The following is a 25,887-nucleotide window of genomic DNA, read 5'->3' as shown; positions in this document are numbered from 1 at the left end:
AAATAAATCACAGGAAAACGAAACGCAACTCCTTTTTTAATCTAAAAAATTATAGGTCAGGTTCAATTTAACTACTATATTAATCTTTAAAGTCTATATTATAATTGAAATGCATCTTTAAATACAGAATGGCAGATATTGAGCCGGAAAAAGAAAACGAAAAAATCGCAAAGCTAATTGCTATTCAATATAATTAAATATTTATCGAAGTTGTGGTACTTCACTAAAAATATAGTGTGAATATTGTTAAATAGTTTAAATTCAGTTCAATAAATGTCATTAAAAACAATAGATAATCTAAAGTTTAATATCCTATCTAATCGAAATAAAATTATATACTACATCAGTGCGATACCTCTGACCAAAATTAAATTATAGGAAGTAAGCACTCAAATTCATAAACATAACATTTTTCTTCAGAATGAGTATTTAAAAAAAATATATTTGCATTATAATTATCAACCGACGAAAGAACAAAGCCTCTCACGCGGACATATTTTATTGAAATCGTTCGTCAACTGCATCGGCTGAAATTATGTACCTACAAGTACCATTTGCATATTGAATTATAACGATTCTGGCTCACCCCGTGTGGTAATTCGAGTTGAAGTGGTGTAAATACGGCGTCCCATATGGCTGGCCAAATTCCGCTTTGACCACCGCTACGGGGATTAGCGACCCCATTATTATTTATATTGAGGACACAACGCCACAATTGCTGATGCCTTACTATTAATCACTAGTCATCAGCATAGATTTAAAAAAATATAAATAAAGATGCCTATAGGTTTTTATAGACGTTGAGAGATTAAGTATATGAAATTGGTTCCAAATAAATGCACACAAAAGAATAGTGTAAATGACGCTTTAGTAGTATTTACGCAGATATAGTTTTGCATGCGATTACCTAAAAAGGTCTCGGTCGGGTTGCGGTCCGTCATGTTTTAGAAATGAGGCACAAACGGATTCAATTTGCATTATGGAAAAGCGGAAAATTTAGGCGACTGCTCGTTGAGTGACCTGGCCGAATTAATTAATTAAATATAATTTTAATTCTTATTGATCAATGCAGATTAGTTACTTTTCATTGTGATTATTAAATCAGCTAAAAAATATTAATTATTGCGATTTAAGTATCGATATATAATTTTTATCATAAAATCAGTGTTTGTTTCAATATGTTACATATAACATTTACGTATATCTTATGTTGAATTGAATTTCAGTAACTGCACAATATTACTTATAAATCTGAATTTCATACAAATATATCCTTATTTCTTAACATATCATTATTAATAAATTAGTTGTTAAAAACAGCGAAATACGCTTTACCTATTTTTTTAATGGTTAGAAAATTTTTTTTTTAGTGAATATAGTAATATGTTAAAATTACAGTTTAAATAAAAAAATATATATTGCTATTTGTATTGATACTTTGAAATTGCTTATAACATGTAGCATAGTAAGATAAAAATTTCAATGATTATAAAATATTTTTTCCTGATCCATATTTATAGTTTATATTTATATTCAATAATATAAAAAAATGGTTAATTTTACTATTCATTTGTCGTAAATCTTCTGTTGAAATTCATTACAACGATGTAAACACAATCAACAACCATTAAATACACAGTGAGACACTAGATTGAAATCAAAGTCCGTAAATATGTGATAGTTGTTTAATTTAATAAAAAATATTATAACAGTGCACATTTAATATATATAAAAAACTATAAATATATATTTTTTATTTAAAAATAAAATTAAAGTTAGCATAATTAATATGAAACTAATGTTGATAGTTTTATTGTTCCAGCCCGTGCTGTTTTAAGTAAAATCAATTATTTTTCTCTCTTACTTTTTTTTAAAATATATAGTTTATTTTAATTATCTTTACTCCAAATTTCATAAAAATAATTAAAAAATTATTTAATTTTGTTTAGTAATAATTATTTACTTACATCAAGTAACGCTAGTTTTTATATTGCTACCATATTTCTAAAAATGTGAATTATTTACTCAGATTTTCGATTAAGACCAAAGAATGGAGGGGTAGGGTAGATATGATTTTTTTAAATTATTTATACAAAAGCAAACTCAATAGATTTTTTTATAACTGCATTACAAAAACAATATTATTCGACAAAATCAGTGAAGTAGTAAAATAATCACCATAAAATAGTTTAATTCATATCATTTTGAACGATAAAATAACATTTTGATTAATATTACTATAACTTATTAATGTAATAATATCATAAATAACAACAGCAGTTATATTATTTGGTTGAATTATAAGCACAAAAGTAAAGAATACATTTATCTCTCTAACATTGATTTGAATACATATTGTTGATGAAAGATCTTTGATAACTTTTCTCTCACTCAAACTGATTAAGAATGTCTCAGTGGTAATATTGTTAATCAGTTCCTTAATTAAATCAGCCACTTAAATGTCAGAAAACAAAGTTTAACAGTGAAATAAAAATGTATTGTAACTTTATGCTGTTTTAGGCAATTTGAAAAATTATTATTTTCAAGGGTATCTGATCAAACAGATATACAGAAAGTTCATGGTATAATAGAAAAAATACATTCGGAATAAATCGATTAATTTAGACATCTGATCGTTAAAATTCCAGTAATACTACTAACGTGAATCCTGGCGAATCCTTTGTATTAAAAAGTGTGACGAAAAATATTAAAATCTCGTCGAATCTTAACAAAAATTTTCTTGTCTCCTATTCCAGTAAAATTTAATTTAATATATATATATATATATATATATATATATATATATATATATATATATATATATATATATATATATTTATATAATGAGGTAGGAGATATCACGTAATATGATTAATATTACGTAACATTTCTTATCTCAGTTAAGCATTTGAACATATACTAATAACCTCTTCAATTGTATTAAATAAAGAATTATAAAGTTCGTTCTACATTATTTTTCATTCTTTATTTGGTTATTAATAATATTATTTATAATAAATAACAAAATTAAATGTTTTATTAATATTTTATCAAAATATTTTTCAGTTTTCAATTCTTCGTATCTAGGCCCCGGATATAAATTTCTGATTTAAAGTTAGATAATAAATATTGTACACGTGCATTTTTAAAGAGTTAATACAATTCAATTATGAATTAAATTTATATTTATTATTTATTCACGTATCATATATACATTTTTTAATAATAATATTTTTATATTAATATTTATATATATATATATTACTATTTTATTTTTTATTACAAATCTGACTATAATAATTTGACAGGTTTCCCCAATGCCATTATAAAAACAAGTTATATTTCAGTGGCATAGATAGAGGGGAGAGGGGGGGGGGGAAAGGCGCGGATCGCCCCGGACGGCGCTTGCTTGGAGGCGGCATTTTCGCGATGAAAGGATCGTTCGTGTAGCGTAATATTTAAAATTAATGCTCTAAAAAATATATATCCGCGAATTGCTAAGAGCCAAGTTGAATATGCAAAAACTGATTTTATATCCCGGCCGGTCATAAAATGCCGCATCTATAAATAAAAATATTTTTAGCCGGCCCGAAAATTTGGCCCGTTTTTTAGAATTGGAAAAAGTCGAAATTATACCAAATGTTTCTTATGTTAACTTTAATCCATTAAAAAGCTAAACAATTGTGGATTTTTGGCAAAAAGGCAGCCGAAACGAAAAAAATCATTTTCACAAAACTCAGTCGAGCATCCAGTTTCTTGTTATTATTTTTCACAAATCTGGTATTGATTGAGAGCTCTCCAAAAGTCGTTATGTTTTATTTTTAAATTTAAATTTTATCGCATGCATTTTTTTCACTTGTTTTTTTGTTTGTTTGATCGTTTATCCGGTGAACTACTAATTATTTTTCTTTCACTTGATTTTAACCCGCCGCTTTAAAAATGTACGTATTGCTGATTTATTGTATTGTTAATATAATGTGTGTATTTATTTATATAACATATAATATTATATATAATGGGAACTTTAATTATTACTGAATATATAAATATTTATCATAAAGTTAAAATTATAAAACAAAGAAAAACAATGTTTATTTAAAATTTAGAGTATTGTAATTGAAGTGACCACTTGCTGCTTTAATTAATCAACAAATTATAAAGCTATCTTATACGTAAATAGAGGAACGGGTGTATTATGATTTTTATGATTATTGATTAAACAATAGAGAACAGAGGCGTAGCGAATGGGATAGTTAAAAATATATTTTCTTCTTATTTATCTTGATTTACTTTATTTATTTATTATTATATAAAAGTATTATTTTTTTATTCATTATAAAAGTAAATACCCGAGTTATTGATAAATTAAATTAAATGAATACAGTAAATATAATGAATATAATGCTTCATAAAAAAAATCTGTACATTTTTTATATAATGTTCACGTTTAAATATTTTCCTATTCATATTTGATCGATTTTATGGTTTTGTCTGAAAATTAAGAACACAAAACATTCGAAAAAATAAATCATTTTTACTTTAAATTTAAAAAAGGCATAAAATATGAAATATAGAGAGAGGAGCTGAAGTGTGATTTATTTTAAAAAGAGTGCCGCGGCTAAAAAGTCTGATGCACTGTATAAATTACCGATTATAAAATATGGTTGTGATTAAAACACGCTGGGAGCCTGTGTAATAGTGATATAATCTGCGTTATAGTTATAATTAGTTTTAACATTTTGTTAAAAATATTCGCAAAATACAAATATTGGGGCGGTCAAGTTATGTTTGCACGCAGGCGGCCCTGATTATATCCCAACGCTCCTAGCAAAAAGGCATTAGAATACAAATACGGATACGACCCATACTTCCTATCTGAGAAAAAAATCGCCAATAAGTGACGGGATTATTGCGCACAGAAAATTTTAAACATAGGTGATTATTTGATTGTCCAATATATTTTATTTTTAATTTTAAATGCTTTATATTTTTCACTATTTTTAAGTAAAATTGTTTATAATTATATGAAATGTTAGTGCATCGTACCAATGTAATTTCATAGCTAGCACGTATTAGGATAAGGTAGAAATGATAACTGACGATTTTTTATATCGTACAAACATACTAAAAAAATTAAACAGTAAATAGATCAATTAGAAAAATAGAATTATCCACGGTAGAGAATTTAGTTTCTATAATTAGCTCACGGGAAATTTAAATATTATTAAAAACTTGCAAAAGTCCTGGAATAGATAAATTAGATAGCACGTTGATTGAACATCTTTTTGTATTTTGCATTCATTATTTAACAAAATTATTTAACGCATACCAATATTTTGGTTATTTCCCAACCGTTTGGAAAATCGCTAAAATTCATCCAATAAGGACCATACAAATCCGATTAGTTATCGCCCATCAGCTTATTACCTTCACTTAGTGTAAATATTTGAATAAAGAATTTTTATGCGTTTAAGAAATCTTTGCGGTAAAAAAATATCAACAAATAGTTTGGTTTCCGCGAAAATTACTCGACAACACATTTACTTTATAGTTTAACGGAGCACATATATGCTAATTTTAATATATAAAAGAGTACGTGATTTTTAATGCTTTTGTTGCTTAAAGTTTTTGCTATGTGCAATTTTTGTTTGCGCTATAACCGCGCTACTCATAACGAATCCGAGCATATATGTATAAAATTATATATTATTTAATATTTCATAGCAAATGTATTTTTTTGGTGAAAATTTAACAGGAAATTATTTTAAGAGAAGTGTACTTTTTGCGTAAAACCAATTGTTTGTGCATTTATGTAAGGTTAATTTTTGAATTTTTTCTTAGGAAAAGGATTCATTGCAGAGAGTTATTCGTGGAGTGTTCACTGTTCTGACCAATACTCTTTCTTGTAAGTGTTTCAATGTTTTTTAATTCACATGATCGTCCTATATTTTTATTCTGACCATATGCTATTTTTATTCTTACAATTTTATTTTTATTCTGACCCTGAATAATATAATTAGGACCGTATAATATTTTTATTCTAACCATTTACTATTTATTCTGATCCTGAACAATATATTTATGACCAAGCTTCCCGGTCACAGTATTTTTTTTTTAATTACTTAAAACGTCTGGCACAGACCCACCCTATCCTATGCAGCAGTATGTAAAACTTTTAAAAATATTCGTACAAATTACATTTTTAATAAAAAAACGCAAACAATTATCTTATATGTTGCTCATTTAAAATCAACTATAATTATTTATATATTTTAAATAAATCAGTGGCGACATTGAATTTAAAATTCATTTGATAAAAAGACGCGACGAAAAATTCTCATTCTTTACAATAGAAAAATATGGTAAATTCAAATAATCATTAGGGCCCTACGAATCCGACCCATCGGGTGAGTTTACCGGACCTTTATGAGGCGCTCGTGCACCTAGTGAGAGGCACTTATGCACTACTCTACTACACTAGGAGAAACGAGTCGAGACAATTTAAAAATTGTCGTAATTAAGCGCAATAAAAAATATTTGATATCTGTAAAACAAGTATCGATTTGAGATTTGGATGGATCAGAACCATTTGAAAATGTACATAAACAAATGTGTTCAGTGACAGCGTTGCCAACGCTCCAGCTGTTTAAATTATGATGAAGGTAATTTTTGAATTACCTGACTGCTCGTTGAGCGGCCTCGCAGGGGGGGTGTGCGCGGGGGTGTCGGCGTGAGCGGCCAGACCCCCGCCGTATATGCCGAAGTCTTCAGCGCTGGAAGAGCTGGCGTTGCTGCACTTTCTGCCGCTCTTGTCCTGCAGCGAGGACAGCAGCCGTCCCTCTTGGCCCGAGGAGAGCGCCGACGAAAGGAACTTGTTGTCCTGACCGGCGAGCGACGACAGAAACTTGTTCTCCTGCTGGCCGGCCAGCGACATGAACTTGTTCTCCTGCGCCTGATGCGACAGGTGACTGTTGTGGTGCAAGTGGTGGTCGTCGATCAGCCCGGACACCCCCAGCAGTCCCCCGACCAGGTTCGGCCGCAGCTCGTCCATGATCTTCGAGTTCTGGCCGCAGCCGTTGCCGCTGAAGTTGAGCTGACGGCTGAAGATGGCCGGGAAGATGTTGAACTGCTGAGGGTCTCCGAGGGAGGGCAGCTGCGGCTCCGGGGGCGCAGCGCCTCCGCCCCCGCCGCTCGCGCCCCCGGCCAGGCAGGGCACTCCTTTGAAATCCAACGCGGGGCCGTCCCTGCCCGCCGACGCCTCCAGCAGTCTGTCCACGTACCAACTTATGGTGAGGCGTTTGCGCGCAGTGGGCTGTTATAACATCGCGCACTCGCCATTCGAACTCTCGGGACGCGACGTCGGGATATCCCCGACGCGAAGTGACTAACCGCATTAAACCGTTCGCGTATACGTCCCGGCCGAGTCGCGACCGCCCCCTGCGCGCATCGCTCTCTCGCTCACCCCCTATGAATTTTCCGAAGGAGCGAGAGAAACAACGCGAGAGCGACCCTCGCTAATCCGCCGACACTCCCTCTCTGTCGTTTAAACGGGCGCGAGCGAGAGCGACTGTGACCAATGGTAGCGCTTCGTTTGCCGCGCGCCTCTTTTCATTGGTCGCCGACGTAGGAGTGGGGACAGAGAGAGACGCCGCTCGCCGGAAAAACTAAAATGGTGGCATACTATCCGCGATCTCGAACGCTCCATAAACGCACCATAATAATCGCAAATTATCATCGTACGAATCATATACATACGACTATACATACGACTATACTGAAAAACAAACAAACGCGTAAGTACGCAGTGACGTACGAGAAACGCGCACATCTCTCTTTCCGCGGTCATCCTTGCTTTTTAGGTCTAAGTGTTTTCTTTTTAGGGAGCATTACAGGTCACGCGTCTCGTGATCCGGTGTCGTGCGACGGATTTGTTGTACAAAAAGATGCCTACAAATCGAATAAAAAATATATATTATACTATTATATGGGTGCAATTGTCTCTCCGTAAATCATATAATTAGTAGAGCAATGTTCATAAATAGGTCAGAAAAAATCTACTGCGATAAATATATATTTCATTTTATTTCGTGTATATGTCTGGATCATCCAATTTATGTTTAATTTGAAATATTATTATAAAAGTCCTAGTATGAAAGCTAGATTATCGAGCGTACCCATTACTATTACGGCGACGGCACGATTTTATTGCTTTCGACGTGGATTTTTGACTTCTGAGAAGTGATGCGCTGTCCTATTGGTCAAAATTCGGTTTATATATGCTTCATTCGATTCTCACATATTGTAAGTCGTAATATTGTTATCAAAACTCTATATATGAGCGATAGATAATGACTGCGACGGCAAGATTTTATAAACTTACAAAGAAAAAATAAAAATAGCCACAAAATTAAATAATTATAAATATAAAATAATATGCGAATAATGGAAAAAGAAAGAGCACCCAAAAGGACGACGTGTGGCATGAGGGGGGAGGAGGCAGTTATGGGCATTTGTCCTCCCCCACCCTTAAATTTACCAGAAAAAATGCATGTCATTAATGAAATCTAAATATTAATAGAACAAGCACTGACTGGCCAGCTTTTGCTCCCCCTCCCTGGAAAAAGCTGAAATGGCGTCCCTGATTTTTAAACCAAAATTGTTTAGGTTATCCCTTAAAGATACTCTAAAAAAACAGTCGAATCTATTCCAAAAATATGTCATTTCAGTAATATCGTATCAGAATACATTTTCTTTTAGTAATTTTTTACGAATATTTTAAAAGGTTTACAAACACTGCCATTTTTATAACGCTGCATAAGTAAAGGCGATTTTATGCCTAATATGCATATTTTTTTAATAGGGGTCTGGGAATGAAAAAAAATTGTTTACAAATCTTTAGCACTCGAACTCACTTAGATGCATAGTTTATCGAAAGATCGAAAGTATGTGAATGACCAACATTTTTTTACGATTTTCTATTATTCTAACCGGCTGGCGGCTTTATCTTTGCTTTCGTGATCTAAGAACCCGGTCTCATAAAAAGAAATTACGCATGGGAATCGTCAGAATGCAAAACGATTTAGGGCTTTTTTTTTCAATAATTCAAAACGGTTTTTTGTATTGTTTTTGTTAAGTAGTTACTGACAGCCGTAGTGTCCTTACACTTTTTGTTAAAACAATTTGAAAATATCAATTCTGAGCTCGAAATTTCCACGGGCAATTAGAGAGAAATTATAATAATAAACAAGACATTGATGCCATTGTTTGTTTGCATTAGGAAATCACATGTTTTAAAAATATCATAGCTTTCCTTACCGATAATACTACGGACTTTTTAGATATAAAAATATTGGTCAAAATATATTTTAATCGAATTTTGTCAATTGGATGGCGCAAAAATATTGTAAATATATCTGTTCTAACAACTAACTTACACTTTTTATACTACATAGTTAATCCTACATATATATTATCATGAAACTTCTCTAAATAGCGGAAATTAAAAAATTATAAATATTGTAGAGTACGCTCGGGATAAGGATGCTGGTTTGTTATTGTGCGCGTGTACATGTATATGAGAGGGAGAAGCGACGTAGCGTGTGCTTCGTTGTCTCGCTTTCTCTTTTAAGGACAGTCGCTGATTCGTCAACGCTGGTATTCGTCATTAAAGTGGAGTGTGGCACAGAAGTTCGGTCTTCTCTAGTGATTTATTTTAAATAATTTTGTGTTGATATTGGTTTAACCCAGATATGCCCACTGTCCCATGGGTAGGTAACTAAACTCGTGCCACTGTTTTTTATTTATAAATGAAATTTTAAGAGAACAACATTTTTTGGGCATATCTGGGTTAATTGATATCAAGGCTTCAAATATACACTGTAAGTTATTCGTTCTCTTACCCGTGGATTAAAATATTTTAATTATTTTTCCATTAATCAGTACGTTGTTGGTTTTTTTTTACAATAATTCTCTGTAAGGCTTAAAAAAGTTATTATTCTTATCGTTGCGCCAATGATACTTTTTTAATTTATTCAATGGATTCTAATGATTTAATAGAGTCATCGAGCCATTAAACAATCTGCGAATAATTTCTTTCCCCATTTTATATCTTTTTGCTTTTGAAGAATAGCTCAAGACTTCATTATTTTTTTGATTAGTGAAAGATTTTGAATATTGCAAATATTTAATTAATGACATCAATGTCTGGTTTCTTCGATTATATAATATATTTTTAATTGTCCGTTGAAATTGCCATCTTAGCTCAGATGTATGTTAAATAAACATATATTTTCTTTTAAAATAAAAAAAATAAATATTCTGAGCGAAATTGTTTTGAGCCACACAGTTCACGCACACAATAACAAACCGGAATCCTTATCCCGAGCGTACAAAATCTTAATTAAAAAAATCGTGGAGAGAAAAGTGAGCAAATCAAAATTTAAACCTGCACAAAAAAATTAAGCTGTGGAAGTCAGTTACTAAAACTCTAAAGTCCTGGTTTAGAATCCCATAAAAATCCCTAATGTTTTTTTCTAATTTATATTGTATCTGAGAGATCATAATTATTATTTTTTATATAATCATAATTGCGATTGATCATCACAGATTTGCTTTTCTTAGATTTTTCTGATCTCGCGGACGAATAGCGTGTTGATTAATTCAAATCGAGCTAGGTCGTACATCTAATTTCTTTTAACAATGATCTACTTTAATTCATATAAAAGAATAAAAATATTACATTATTATCAATGTCGGATAATCCTCTTTTTAAAGTCGTTTTAATCGTATCGCGAATAAACTTTTTATTTAAATAAGCCTTGTAAATATCTTGATTTTTAACTATTTGGTTTAAAATTTAAAGAAGTAAATAAAATCGTAATTTCAAAGAAATAGTAACAGTAACTCTGTTTAAAAATCACAATATTTATTTTTTTAAATGTCAAAAATGTTTAATTTATAATCCTCTACAGCAACATCAAAAGTAAATATGTAATCAAAATTAAATAATAATTATAAATATATTTACAATAGAAGCGCCATAATGAGCCAAAATAAAAAGCACGTCTAGTTCAACCAAATGTTAAGATTCTTTTAGCTTTTTTTTTTATTTCAACAACATAGTCCATTACGAATTTTTATCAATAGATCATACGGTCAATAAAGTGTATTACGCACTGATTTTGCATTGGCATAAATCGCTACAAATTCGTGAATTTTTGAACAAAAACGTCGTGATGTCGCAATTACTTGATTATTGAATTCCGACCAATGCAATTGTTAATAAGAATTATTAAAATTACAATTAAATTCAAGTCAATACTTTATTTTTAAATAAATATACATTAAATTGTCAACAATTTGTTTTAGTAATTTAAAAAATTCTCTGCCTTTTGTTGGGTCTTTCAACAGTACAATTCCCACGTAATTTAAACATTTTCCCTTCAAAATCAGAATTATTTATATATTGATTACTTTTAATTATAGTATAATTAATTTATATTGAAAAATTGAGTTCGAACGTAGCTCGCCGAATCATTTTATATATGAAAATGAACGTAGCTCAGCGAAACTTACTCAGTAATTATATTTTATGAAATAATCGCATTAAATATAAAAAAATGGGTTGCTTAACCCTTTGAACGCATTAATCAAAAATAATATTTTATTGTTTATTTTTTTGAAAAATGCAAATTTTACCTTGATACTGTGTTTAAATGTTCTGATTTTTTAATTTTTATTCATTTAAAATGATATTTTATGTTTATTCACAAAAAAAAGTTTTTTCTTGAAAAGCATTTTTTTTACTGATTTTTGCGTAAAGAGATAAAAAAATCAATTGGGCAACTTTAGTCGCTTTCCTCATTCAAAGGGGTAAATAATTTATTTTATGGTCGATTTAAGAATTATAAACTATTTACATAACAATGTTTTATAAACTACATAACAGAATAATTTAATATTTTTATTATATAAACAGTAACATACTGTTTATATAATATACAACAATATAACAGTAGTTACTATATATATTAAATTGCAGTTTTGAAACTTTATTACAAAAGTATATTAAAACATAAATTTATATATTTTTATGTAGATATTTTTTAAAGATAATATATGATTTGAGCGATCAAATTTAAACGCATGTTTTTCCGTATAATTATGCGCAAAATGTAAATTTTTCAATTTATACGCTAAAAAGCAATATCAATTTTATGCAACGCATTCGAAAATGCATCTCTAATGTTTTATTTTGACAGTGTTAAAATTGTGGATGTCGGTTTTATAAATACTATATGAGACGAAGTAAATAAAAATAATAAATAAAGTAAAAAAAAACAGTATCCGTTGCACGGCTCGTCCTCTCCCGAGAGCTTTCTCTCCCCAGTTCGGACAATCGAATTTGTGTTCCAATCATTGACGACTGATGGACACTCTCTTACTTCCTTTTATCTTTCCGTATTATTATTACTTTACTCTTAGCCGCGGCCCATCGTATCTCTCTCTCCGAGACGACGAGGCTTTCGGTCACCTACTTATTAATGTATTTCCTAAAACACGCTCATTTGCCATGCCTTCGTGCTTTACATTTTTTCCCTCATCCTTTTCAATTTAATTCCCCGAGAGGAAATACTTTTATTTTTACTTTCACATAACGTTCGGTATAGATAAATAAATAAAGAAGGCCGTGTAGGCACACCGCGTTTCTGAGTACTTACCTTTTTTGCTAATTGGATCGAAACACAAACATCACTATACAAAAATAGCGTATACTTGGCTTTTTATGTAAATATATTGTAGGTTTAGTCGTTTAAATTTATCAAAACATAATCAAAATCTATTTTTATCGGTTATAAGTAAAAAACGGTTTTCGACAAATATGTGCGAATTACTTCTTAGGTTCGCAGATGGTTTATAATATCGTTTATCTTAGTTTAGCGCTGCTCAATAGCGGTAGTTCTAAAAGTATGACAAAGTTTACGAAGATAAGGAGGGGTCGAAATATAATCATGTGGTTCCTGAATATTTAAATTCTTTCAACCTTTCTATCTCATAGTTATTTGTTCTAGTATTTCTGATTTTTAAAAATGTATATTTATATATAATTCACAACAGATTAAAAAAGTCTTTAAGTACTTACATATTGAATCTGCGTATTAGATATCACGGTTTAAATATGATATTTTTATACCCAGATAATGCGGTTAGTGTACATTACCCTTAACAATAATCCACTTACCGTTTGGTTCGGTGTTCAGAAGACGTATCGTTGGGACACTTTATAATGCACGGCAAATGTGTTTGATTCTGAGCGTTGCACAATCGAATTAAGGAAAGACTGTGTCTGCGGTGGAGAGCGAAGAAGGCAAGACGGTGGAGGTAGAAGTCGTCAAAACGCAGCCGGAAACGCAGCGGCCGTTTCTGTAGACCTTTGCGGCTTCCGGAAGAAGGCTTCGACGTTGATTGCCGCTTCCGTACATCGTCCGGTCGTCAACAAGCTTCAGCCTTTGAATTAGGACGCCAGTAGCTATAAGATTGACCCGAGTTTTCAGGAAAAGTCGCTACAGCTTCATCGAGCAAAATAATATATAATATATTGGAAAATATATAGGAAATAACAGAAAGTTATTATGTTTTTTTCGACGTAATATAAATAGCAAATAGTAATTTTTTGTGATCAAAATAGCATTATAGAAAAGTGACGAGAATATAATCTAAGGAACTGTAAAAAAATGTATAAGCCATTAATTTGCTTGCTTATATTTTATTATTTTTTAGCATTGATCGTAAGTTTTTTTTATATGCGTTATATTTTTTTTATAATTTAAAAAGGATACTTTAACCCTTTGGACGCGTTAATCAAAAATAATATTTAATTGCTTTTTTTTAAAAATGCAAATTTTACCTTAATACTGTGTTTAAATGTTTTGATTTTTTAATTTTTAGTTATTTAAAATAATATTTTATGTTTATTAAAAAAAAAAGTTTTTTCTTAAAGATCTTTTTTTTTTTACTGATTTTTGCGTTAAGAGATAAAAAAATCAATTGGGCAACTTTCCGTGTTCAAAGGGTTAAGGTAGTTTTTCATAATATTTTTAGCCAAGTAAAAGTGTAAAAAAAATATATTTATGGAATTTTATTTTTGTTTTATTCTTTACGTTTCGCTATAATTGTTTTTGGCATTTACTTCTTCTAGAGTATTAATTTTTATCGTCGACGTGTATCGATAGTTAGGTTTTAATGCATAATACGAATTTATTTTATTTTTTTAATAGCTTCTTGTTCCCAGCTTAGTATCATGATATAAGTTTTAAGCTTACTAATATAAATATTTAGTTTATATATTTTTCCTTAATTTATTTTGTATTTTTAATTACTTCTAATATATAATACTAGAAAATGGTTACAAACCAGTGACTTGTGCTTAATTTTAATTTATGGATTCATCTCTATGCTTAATATTGTATTTGTTTAATTCAAATCTTCTGTTGTAAACGGACAGACGTAGGCCCAATGCGTTACAACGGGGTAAATCAGTACAACTGGGTTATAACCAATCAAGACATAATGAATATCTATAAGTATTAACAATCAGATTGAATTTATATAATATAAAAATTTATAAATTATTAAGTGTATTTTAATTTCTAATCAATAGATATAACTTTGCAGTTAGGGCAGCTTTTCAGTAATAGTGTATTTTTATAATTAACATAAATATAATTTTGGTTAATATAGTGATGTATATTTTTATCGTTTTTAATTTTTATGGGTACGTGTGACGCGTATTTTATTCGTTGTAGATGCATATTTTAATTTTGATTTTTGAACACATTTTTTACAAATATGTATTGAAAAACTCGATAATTTTGTTGTATACTTGATTTAAAAATCACAATCAATGGAGCGCTACCTATCTATATCGCTATTATTTATAAGAGAGAGTCACAGAGAGAGAGAGAATATCAAATTATTATGTTTTTTTCTTCATTTATTGTAGTACTATGAATATAAATAAAAGATTTTCTGTATTACTTATTATTAGAGTAGCTTTATTGGAAAGGTTACGAAATTATAATCCAAGAGACTATGTGTTTCTCATGTGTATGTGCCGCCCAGGGCGATCCTTAAAATTGCCGCCCCCCCATACATTTTTTGCAGGGTCAAAAATTCAGCATTTCTTAAAATTAAAATTGGTTATTATTACGCTCTTGTTATTCGTGGATTTATATATGTTTTAGTGCATTCAGGGTTAAGAACCACACTAGACGATCTCATCGCGAATATGTCGGCCCCAAGCAAGTGCCGCCCGGGGTGGTCCGCCCCCTCTGCCCCCATTGCTACGCCACTGCTCAGCAGCCATAAAGACTTGTATGATTAACATTCAGTTTTAAAGCTATCTAAGTAGCAACGTTTTCGTTAATAAATTAATGAAAGGCAAACTTAACCAACATCTCTTGTATATAGGAAATCTTTCATGTATAGGAAATATAACCAAATTTTATTTATAATATATTTATAATAATAAAATTAATATGTTACATTCGCACAGTTTGAGAAACAGGCGAATGCGCTGACTTTGATGCAATCTGTTTTAATACGAACGCGCCAGTTTAATGATTATCCCAAGTGCGATTAACATAAATTACTCAAATTAAAAATACATAATGAGCAACTTACATTGTTTGAGTAAACTTCGGTTTTTAATGCTTAAAAATATTTTGCACCAATAAGCAACCGATATAGGTACTTAATTATATGTGTAATAAATATTTTTTCCTCTTCTGATTTTATTTTAATTAAATATTTTGCGGTATGAAAGTAAAGTATAATTCATATATAAACATTCGCGATTTATTTCAAGAGTGACACAAGAATTCAAAGTTAAATTATATTGTAGATCAATCCCAGAAAATTATTTTTGCAACTTTTAAAAATCCAAATAAATATGGGCATATGCCCACGTGTAATTATGTCGCATTGTGTCAAAGCAAACACATTGGATCGAAGGGCCCCCAATTATGCGGTCCGCTAAGAGCAACAATGAACGATGTCAAAGGGACGCGAGGGGACCTCGACAAAGGGCCCGTGCATCTTTCGGCACAGTTCGCGGGTCAAATGACGAGGGCGTGGGTCGCATATGGCGCGCAATCGGCGCTCCGGACCTGTAAATAATTATAGCCGAAAGTTGTATCAGAGCACCCTCTTTCTCTCTATCTGCTTTCCTTTCCTCCATTTTCCCGCTTTACCCACAAGAGATACATTCCACTTTCAAACTAAATCCATCTATCTTTTCTGCGTACATCCCCGCCGTCTCCTTGGGCGAGATTGAGACCGGCTTACACCGGCTATATTGCAAAAATATGTCTTTATGCAGTACATAGATTAATTATAATTGTAATTAAATCTCACATACTAAGTGAGTAAAGATACATATTAAATAAAATACAGAGACAGATGACAACCTAGTCCCAATTTTTTTCGGGTTTTTGGTGGCAAGTTATTGTGACTTCTTAGACAAATGAGATCTGTTAAAGTTTTTTAGCTTTTATAATTATTTTTTTATTTTTTCTTTTAAACTGTTTTTATCGTTGTCGTTATACAAATTATTGTGGATCTGAGTGGATGTCCAATAAACCGCACTTTGCACGTCTCTGACACCAAAAATATTTTTCTATAGCTTGTGTGTACAATTGTTCGTCCCTTAACGATAATTATCATTAAAAGTTATTTGTAATATCGCGTTTATTGACAAGTATATAGAAAGGGGCACTGTTTTGTGTATTGCCTATAAAATGATTAAAAATTATAGTACGTTAAAAATGTAGACAGTCTTTGCTAAATCATTTAAATTATTGTAACATTATTATTTTTTTCTGACACAAATGACACAATCTAAAACTTGTGAAAAATACTTATCTACTGATATGCAAACTAAAATAGGTATTTAAAAAATATATTTGAAGGTTTTATGTTTCAATTCAGTAAGACTCAAATTTTTATTTTTCGATAGCAGAATAAAAAAAATTAAAGTTGTATTTTTTAACTTTAATAATATTATCTACAACAAATTTATAAATATAAATATCCAAATTAATCATACGTTTGAAACAAATAACTTAAAATATGTTTTTTTATAATTATGTTATGATGTATAATATTGCATTGTTTTAAAGCTGGGCTATGTACTCCATATTTAATTCTACATAAGTGCAAAATAGCGTAGTTTGTTAAGTATAGACTTGTAATCCAAGGGCTATGGGTTCGAGCCAAGGTATCATACTAAATTTTTATAAAAAAATATTAATAAAAATGCGTTATTTTTAAGAACCGGCACATTAAAATACACTGTAACCGACACATAAAATTTCGTTATTTTTCCCACTACGACGGCGACGGCACTATTTTATTGCTTTTGACGTGAATTTTTAATTTTTGAGAAGTGATAATTGTTTTTGCAACGATTAAAATTCGATTTTAAAATATTTCATTCAATATCGCAGCGCCGGCGCATAAAGTGGGAGCGTGCATTGATGACTGTGTTAAATAAATTGATTTTCTTGGATCATTTTATACAAAAGTGAATGTTCTATAGCAATATTTTGAGCACATAGTGCGATAAAGCTACTGATTTATAATGTGTTATGATTTAATTTTATTAATTAATTTATCTGATATTGCTAATTTTAATACTATTTTTTTAAATTAAACATACTATATGTATGTTTAATTTAAACACATAAATATAAATTTAAAAAATTAACAATTTGCAATTGCATCTAGTATATTATATTATTAACCGTTAAAACGCTATTAAAAAGTAATTTTAAAAATTTTGTTCAAACAAGTAAATGTATTTTTTGCGACAAATATGTAATATTTCGACTTTTTCTTTTTTTCTTTAAAAAACATTCAATATAATCTAAGAACCAAAATATTTATATTTATAAATAAAATATTTACTGCGAATCCGTCTTTAGTAAAATCTTATTAAATTGGATTTTTTTCAAATCAAATAATTATGTCGAAAAATACTATATTTTTTTTGCAATTGTGATTTTATTATTCGTGCATAATGCGGCAATAAAACTCACGGGAAAGCTATTATATCGGGTCGAAGGACCAGCGAATCTCTTAGATGATTTTTTAGACTCTTACTTTGATAAGATCCTAGAAACACAAATCTATTAGTTATTAAAGACCCTTTTAGCAAGTCATATGTAACTTATTTCATCGCAATTATATGTACTTTGACTTTCCTACATATTTTACAATAATTTGGCTCATCCATGCTTCGGATTTTAGTCATTTGGTCCAAGCATTTTGACCATTCCAACAGTTTGACTGGCTATGTTTCATTTTGATATATGAAAGTTCGGTGATTATTGCGAAAATAAAAATATATGCGACCAGCACATTTATATCAATATACACATTTATGTATATTTAGGAATATGTACATACATACATACATATATATATATATATATATATATATATATATATATATATATATATATATATATATATATATATATATATATATATATATATATATATATATATATATATATATATATATATATATATATATATATATATATGTGGTTGAATGCGTTTTCGCGGAGAAATATTTGGTTAATATTTCTAGGAGTCGGATTACTCCAACTGTCTGAACAACCACATGCTGGGCTTTGCCCACACCGGATGTTCATATTCTCAATTTTCCCCTGAGGATGGCCGGGCGAATCTGGCCGAAACGTAGGGACCATGATTCCACACGGAATCAAAAAAGTACGCGGAGTAATCCGACTCCTAGAAATATTAACCATATATATATATATATATTAACCATATATATATATATATATATATATATATATATATATATATATATATATATATATATATATATATATATATATATATATATATATATATATATAAAACATAATGTCTGTAGACATAACAGATGTAAATATATTTTAATTTAAAAAGTCATGTTTTAAAAATATTTTACAATTATATTAGTAATTTACATTAGTATGATACACTTTCATTTCTTATAATTAGATAAATTAAATTAAATATATTTGAGAAGCAATACCTTATATTTATAATTTTCTGTGTTGAATGGAATCTTATATTTGTGGAAAACATAATAGATTTTTTGTGAATTTTTCTTTTATCATCAACTTTTTAGTAAATTTTGCGCTGCTTAAATTGAGTTTCTAATTTAATAAAATTGCAATTTAATAAATGTATGTATATATAAATTAATTTGCGAAGAACACATTATGTAATTTTTAGATTAGATATAATTGTTTAACTAGGTTTAAATTTAATAGTTACGTCTCTGCTTCTTTGGTTTCTAATCAAGTGATTTTTGTATTTATATGACTTCATTGTCTATAAATTTGTCGGAAAATATAAAGAATTTCATCGCCAGTTTAGCTGGTGGAAGCCAGCCTTTAGAAAGGGGGCAACAGGGTGGGCACCCGCCGTAGGTAATTGGACGAGATGATGTTTAATGACTTTTTAATGGGCGCCACTGGAGGGAAGGAGAGTGTTTATTTATATTAGCTCCGAGTCTGCTCGCTTTACAACGGTATTTCAATAAAAAAAAACTTCGAGGGATGCACGAATTTACGTTGAAATATTTAACCAACTAACTCTCTTAATCAACGGCAATTACTCGCGATTCTAACCGCAAAAAATAACAATATTTTATACATGTACATGTACGTACATGTGTACGTTTATACGCGTTCGCTTATATTTGAGTTATGCCCCTATATCACCGGAGGGCCTACAAAACCCTATCGCATACGTAATGTGATGAGCAGACTATATCCGAATAGTGCCTATGTATATTTGCTGATTTACATATTCCTATTGTTCGAATAACTCTACGTACATGTATGAGTGTATGTACACGACATAATTTGCAATGCGCCATTGAATTATTTTTTCAAAAGCGTCTCTGTCCAACATATATTTTTATTACATATATAAAAAATAATACTTCATCTTATTATCTAATCAGGTGTCGAACATTTATTTTTTAGGATAATATTCTATCAGTGGATAAATCGTAGTTAACATTCGATACACAGAAAACAAAGCTATTTTTGCTGATCTTAAAATTAAGATATTCATGTAAAAACTTTTGAAAATGCAATATCAATATAGCTACTATAGTTTGACCTATTTTTTCCCTCTATATTTCAAAATATGGATATAGATACAGTATTGTAAAAAATGCTTTGAATATATTGGATTTTGCTTAGGCAAAATATTTCTAGTGCATTACATCGGATATAAATTATTATTTTTAATGTGTACTTTTCATTTACTGCAGAATTAAAAAAAATATCTAAAAATCACTTAAGCACTTTATATATTTTTAATGCATTTTTATACACATCGTTAGAAAATAAATACAAGGACATAAATAGTATTTCTCGAAATAGGTACCTCTGTGGAGGAGAACAGCACAGGATGCACAGATTTATTTTTATTAAATATTTTTTGTATAGTTCATATACATCTTAACGGATGTCACTAATAATATTTAAATTTTATCACAAAATTCTCCTTTTAAGTGTTAAAATAAACTTTAAATCTTTACTTGTGTGCCCTATGACAGTGTTGATAAATCTCCAGATGTTAGACAAAATCATTTTTATTATAAAATTAGCAGACCTTTTAATTGAACGGTATATAGACTACTATAGTATACACATTTTTAGGGGCTTTAATTTTGTTTAACCATTGTACAGATCGCTTTTTGCTGTCATGAAGGATTAATTTTTTTGCCACACGTTACAATATAATACGTTTTTTATTCACGTGCGGTACCTATTTGTTATACTTTTAAGCTTTTTCTAGCTATTTTCAGTGATCCAGAACTACTGGATTATTAACGCCCAAATATTGTGCATATTCTAGAATATTTGTGCGTAGTTCTGATGTTCATAACTGACGCATTAAATTGCTCATTGCTAACCGAAGGATGGTGTTTCTTCTTAAGAATTATTAATTATTTCTTTTTCAAATTAAAAATATTTTAAGGTATTCGAGAATTCTCATAAAATGTTTTTTTTGTAGAAAATAAATTAATACGCTATTTAGTCTTGGTTTTAGTCTGGTAAATTCACAACAAATTTTTTTGATGATATAAGTTTTATGACCGAACTTAGAAATTATGGTGGAAAAAAATCGTTCTGACTTTTTTGAGCTTTTGCAGTCAACAAAAAATTAAGACTTAAAATTGATTATAATAATAAACCTTTAGCTAAGTAATACAAGAGTCAATTTCCATTTTAATTCTATAAATCATACGATAAGATGTTAATTTAACACTTATAAATTATACTTATCGCATTTATTAATTTAAAATTAATTAATAATGTAATAATTATGTATTTATTAATATTTACCATTCTTTGCGTTCGCTTATATTTTAATTTATAACAATAATGTAATTTACATACATAAATATTGATCCAAATTTTTGTAAAAGATATATACGGTTATAATATAAATAACTACATACAATATTTTACATATAATGTATGTTTTTCTATGTCCAATTTATAGAGATTTCTCGAAAAATTTAGATTAATTTCTCATTTTTCGAGTAATAGAAAATATCGAGAAATAAGAAACACCTTCTTCATATTAAAAGCTTCTATTTCCATTTCATTTTTAGACCACTTCAGTAGATTATTAAAATTAAAAATTTCTGTAGCTTTTCCACTCGTTTAAAGCTCATTTAAAAAATGCTTTTATCTGCTTCTTCTCTGTCTTTAATTTATTATCTTAAAAAAATTTTTCAAACCAAATTCAGTATTACCAAAATTTATTAAATACATAATTTTTAGTTGATTTATGATTTTTTAAATTTATATGTATATTCAAAAATCTTTAATCTCGGGATTCACTTCACAGTTTGACACATTTAAATATTTTATTTTGGTAAAACATAGTTTAATTGTAAATTTTGCGACTGATTACATTGGCTACAAGCTAGGCGGCACTTTGGATACACATTCTTTAGTAGTCACGACATGAAGACAACGACCGGCTGAGCATCGTCTGCCGGTTTCATTCCTAACATTCAATAACTATTAATATACAATAATATAATTAAATAATTCCGCCACAGCTCAATTGGTGTCTAAATATCACCACATATCCGCTATTAAAAAAAAATATTTTTTGAAATAAAATATTACTTTGGAGAAAAATACCCAAAAAAATTCTAAAGCTAAATAATCATTGTAATTTATTTAATATACTGCAATTGTATTTACATTACTCATAAAAAATCTAAATCTAGTCGAATGGCTTGAGAAACTGTAGATATCATCAATTTCTAAATAAATAAAATATGATTAATAGAGATATCAAGTTCTTGAAAAAAATCTGAGCTAAACGATATTTATATTTTTAGGATCTTTATCTTAAACTGGCATATTATTTTGAGATCAAGACGAGACGTTAATTATCGTGAATTTATTTTTATTTTATCTTCCGTTGTTAAAATTTACAACGGGGTAAATCTAGTATTATTACAAGTATTAACAACGTAATCTGTGCAACATATATAATTAATATATAATATGTCACTCTACAGCTGTGCCTGTTTTTTTAACAATAACACACTTTTATAAATAAAATACGAGTTTGCTGCTATGGCTCGAGCCAGTGGCCTTTGGGTTAGCAGTTTAGACATTACGGTCTACGCTATTTCAGCTTTAAATAAAGGAAGACAATGAATTGATATTTCTGTATCTGGAAAATTGTATATATTCCAGTTTATTTGACATACTAGCTCTTAAGAATAAGATTCCTAATAAGATAATCTGACTAAATCATATCTGCAACTTTCTCAACTATAATATAATAAAAGTGGCGATAAAATTGGGGTTCGTCGTTTGGCATATACAAGGTCTTTTTAAAAAGACCTACTGATTCTAGTGCGGCAGCTGTATGTGCATCTGATTTTACATGAGTTTTTTTTTGTAATTCGTTAAGTGGAAGCACGTTTCTAGCACGTGGCAAAAACGAACCCGGTAAGAACCGATCATTAGCCCGTCAAAATATTTGGACAAAGCCACGTGCCGTTTTATCGTGACCCCTAATTTGACTTTTGTACTTTTTAGTCGGCGACAATAAAAATAGCGCCCGCCCACAATTCCATAGCGACGAGCGTGCCATGAAAAACACCACAATTAGCATATTCTCACAACTATTTCGATTTCAACAACACCATGGCCAAGGGCGTGGTCTGTAATTTTGAAGCGTGTCGAATAATGCGGATTTTTTATCGTATTCACGTGGGGGACGGAATTATTTTCAATTGTGTGCGAATCAAAGTCAATCAATGAAAATAAAAACATGTACATCAGAATGAATAAAAAATTAGGCCCCATACTTTATTTCAATCATTTCAATAAAATCACTGCAACAAAAAAAATATTTATTATAAAATTACAAACAATACATAAAATTGTAAAATATTTAAATTAAATTATATAAATAAGGTTGCAATAGTCTGTAAGGTCTATACTAGTAGCGCAGAGTCCGTAGGTTCGAGGCACGGCCGCATTTTTTTAAATGCGCTTAAATAAAAAACTAGTTCTAGAGATAATTTTTTGCAGCTGGCTGCAAAGTGACATTTATTAATTATAAACAATAATATTTTATAATTAATTATAGAGATGTCACTGATATACAGACTAAAAAAGTCTGGTAGTTAATACTTACATTCATTATGTGTGATTGATTATATTTATCTGATTTTAGCGCATTGCATTATCTGATTTTAACAATGCTTTCGTCCACTGCGAGTACCTGGATGAGAATAAATCAATACTATCAATACGATATATGGTTAAAAAGTCAGATAGCTCTGCTCTTTTGAAAGTAATCCATTTTTTGCATGCCGTACTTCGAATAATTCGCACCGCATTTCTTTGCAATTGGCCTTTGTTCAAGTTAGCACAGACCCTATTTTTATATAGGTGCTTTTGAAACTGTTAATGGATACCGTTTAATGGATATCTGCTCAGATACGTAATATTGTTTGTTTACGCCAACTAGAGAAATTTTGTTTTGTATAAGATCCAAGAAACACAAATAAATTAGTTATTAAAGACCCTTTTAGCAAGTCTTTTGCAACTTATTTCATCCCAATTATATGTAGTTTTGATGGTGATAATCAGCGTATTATTTTACGTTACTGAATAATTGAGAACTGAGTGGCATATCTTATCATCCTTCGTTTAAGATATCATGTTCAGCAAATGTTTTGGATATTTTTATATATAATTTCCATTTTCATTTAAATAAAATACATGATCAATTTTGAGTTAACATGTAATAAATATTTAAGATTATTAAATATATAATATAGGAGATTAAAAAATACTTTCGTCCTTATGTTTTTTTCATTTGTTAGTAATATAGTATATATATATATACATATATATGGTTAAAATATTTTAACTATTCAAATAGTATATTGCTGCCTTAATTAAAGCAGAGTATATGTATTTTTTTGCGCATAGTTATGAATATAAAAACGAGATAAGACGAAAAAAGCTGCGGCCGAAACGAGCGCGGCATTAAAAACACGACCGAAAAGGCTTTGATGAAAAAAATGTTTTGTAGCTTTTTACGCGTAAAAAATAATTAATGAAGCCACCTTTGACGTTAGGAGGGTCGCAAAATGGCGGGATGAGAGGACATAATGGCCCAGCGCGGACTATGTGCTGCAACCATACATGTGGGAAATATTTTTTATAAGCTAGCTAATATTGAAAACAATAATAGATAAACGAACCCACATTTTAAATTCTGTTTTATTAATTTTTATATCTGACGATATCACCGAATGGGTGATGTCATTTTTTTCTTACGTTCTTAAGATACACATATTTCCGAGTATTTAAATTATAAGCTATGTCTAAAATAAAATATAAATATTCTAAAAAAATATTGTAACGCACAAGCCTATATAAATTGCTCCAGCTCCTCATAGCTATCGCCGAAAACATTATTTTGTTTGATAAGCTAGAGATATCTAAATTTATTTTATCAGCAAGGTCTTTAAAGCTGTAAAGTGTATCAATAGTATTCAATTAAAATGGTTTTAATTGTTATTTATTTTTTTGAGACCCTCTGTAGGTGCGCGCCTTCAGAGCTTATTTATGGGGTTTGCTTCCTTTGCGTCCGAAAAAAATACACTTATCAAAGCAACCGTTTTGCATTTTTTCCCTGCAAAAAAGCTTTTGCTTTTAGAAGCCATGAAAACGTTTAAAAAATTAATACCGGCGCTTAAAAACATGGCCGCCGACCTAATACGCCGCTCTGAATTAATGCGACCCTAAAAAAATATGCCCTTTGATACAACATAGTAGGTACATTAACTGCTAATTCGTTCGTTTTATGATATTTGCGAATGCTTACATTATCACGATTTGTACATATTTAACCCTAAGGGTCAAACTTAAATTACTTTGATATTCGATTCGATTTGATGAAAATTTTGACAACATTTAGAAATAAATCGGTGCAGTCCGACATATATTTAGATTTTTCTTAGTAAACGTATATGAACATACTATATAAAAATTCTTACAATTTTTTAAGTGTACTTGTATATGAGTCAATTTTAATGATTATTCTGTATTGCGGCATACCTTTAAATTAATAACGTGTAAAAAATCAAGTTACACATATTTCTTTCGCACGTACTTTGAAGCTTATTTCTGGGTTGAAAGAAAATTTAAATACACTTATGCTATTGATGTTTTTTTATCTGTGAATGAACTGTTCTTTTATAATACGATCATTTATTTCAATCAATAGCAATAA

The 25,887-nt window shown here is 29.8% G+C and overlaps 1 protein-coding gene across 2 annotated transcripts in view; it reads right to left on the bottom strand.

Moving 5' to 3' along the window:
• The window catches only part of LOC148225905 (homeobox protein unc-42), a 42,917-nt gene extending 35,531 nt beyond the window's left edge, over window positions 1-7,386 (bottom strand). For both annotated transcript variants that reach the window (XM_088203590.1, XM_088203591.1), the window contains exon 1: window positions 6,679-7,386. In XM_088203590.1, coding sequence (XP_088059716.1) covers window positions 6,679-7,051 — 373 coding nt within the window. In that variant the 5' untranslated portion in view covers window positions 7,052-7,386. The remainder of the gene's footprint in view (window positions 1-6,678) is intronic.
• Between the last annotated feature and the right edge of the window lie 18,501 nt (window positions 7,387-25,887).

The sequence above is a fragment of the Plectrocnemia conspersa genome, unplaced genomic scaffold (genome assembly GCF_051122295.1).
Source record: "Plectrocnemia conspersa isolate PC_06_02 unplaced genomic scaffold, ASM5112229v1 ptg000014l, whole genome shotgun sequence".
Classification (NCBI taxonomy): domain Eukaryota; kingdom Metazoa; phylum Arthropoda; class Insecta; order Trichoptera; family Polycentropodidae; genus Plectrocnemia; species Plectrocnemia conspersa.
This window is presented reverse-complemented; position numbering and strand designations above follow the sequence as displayed.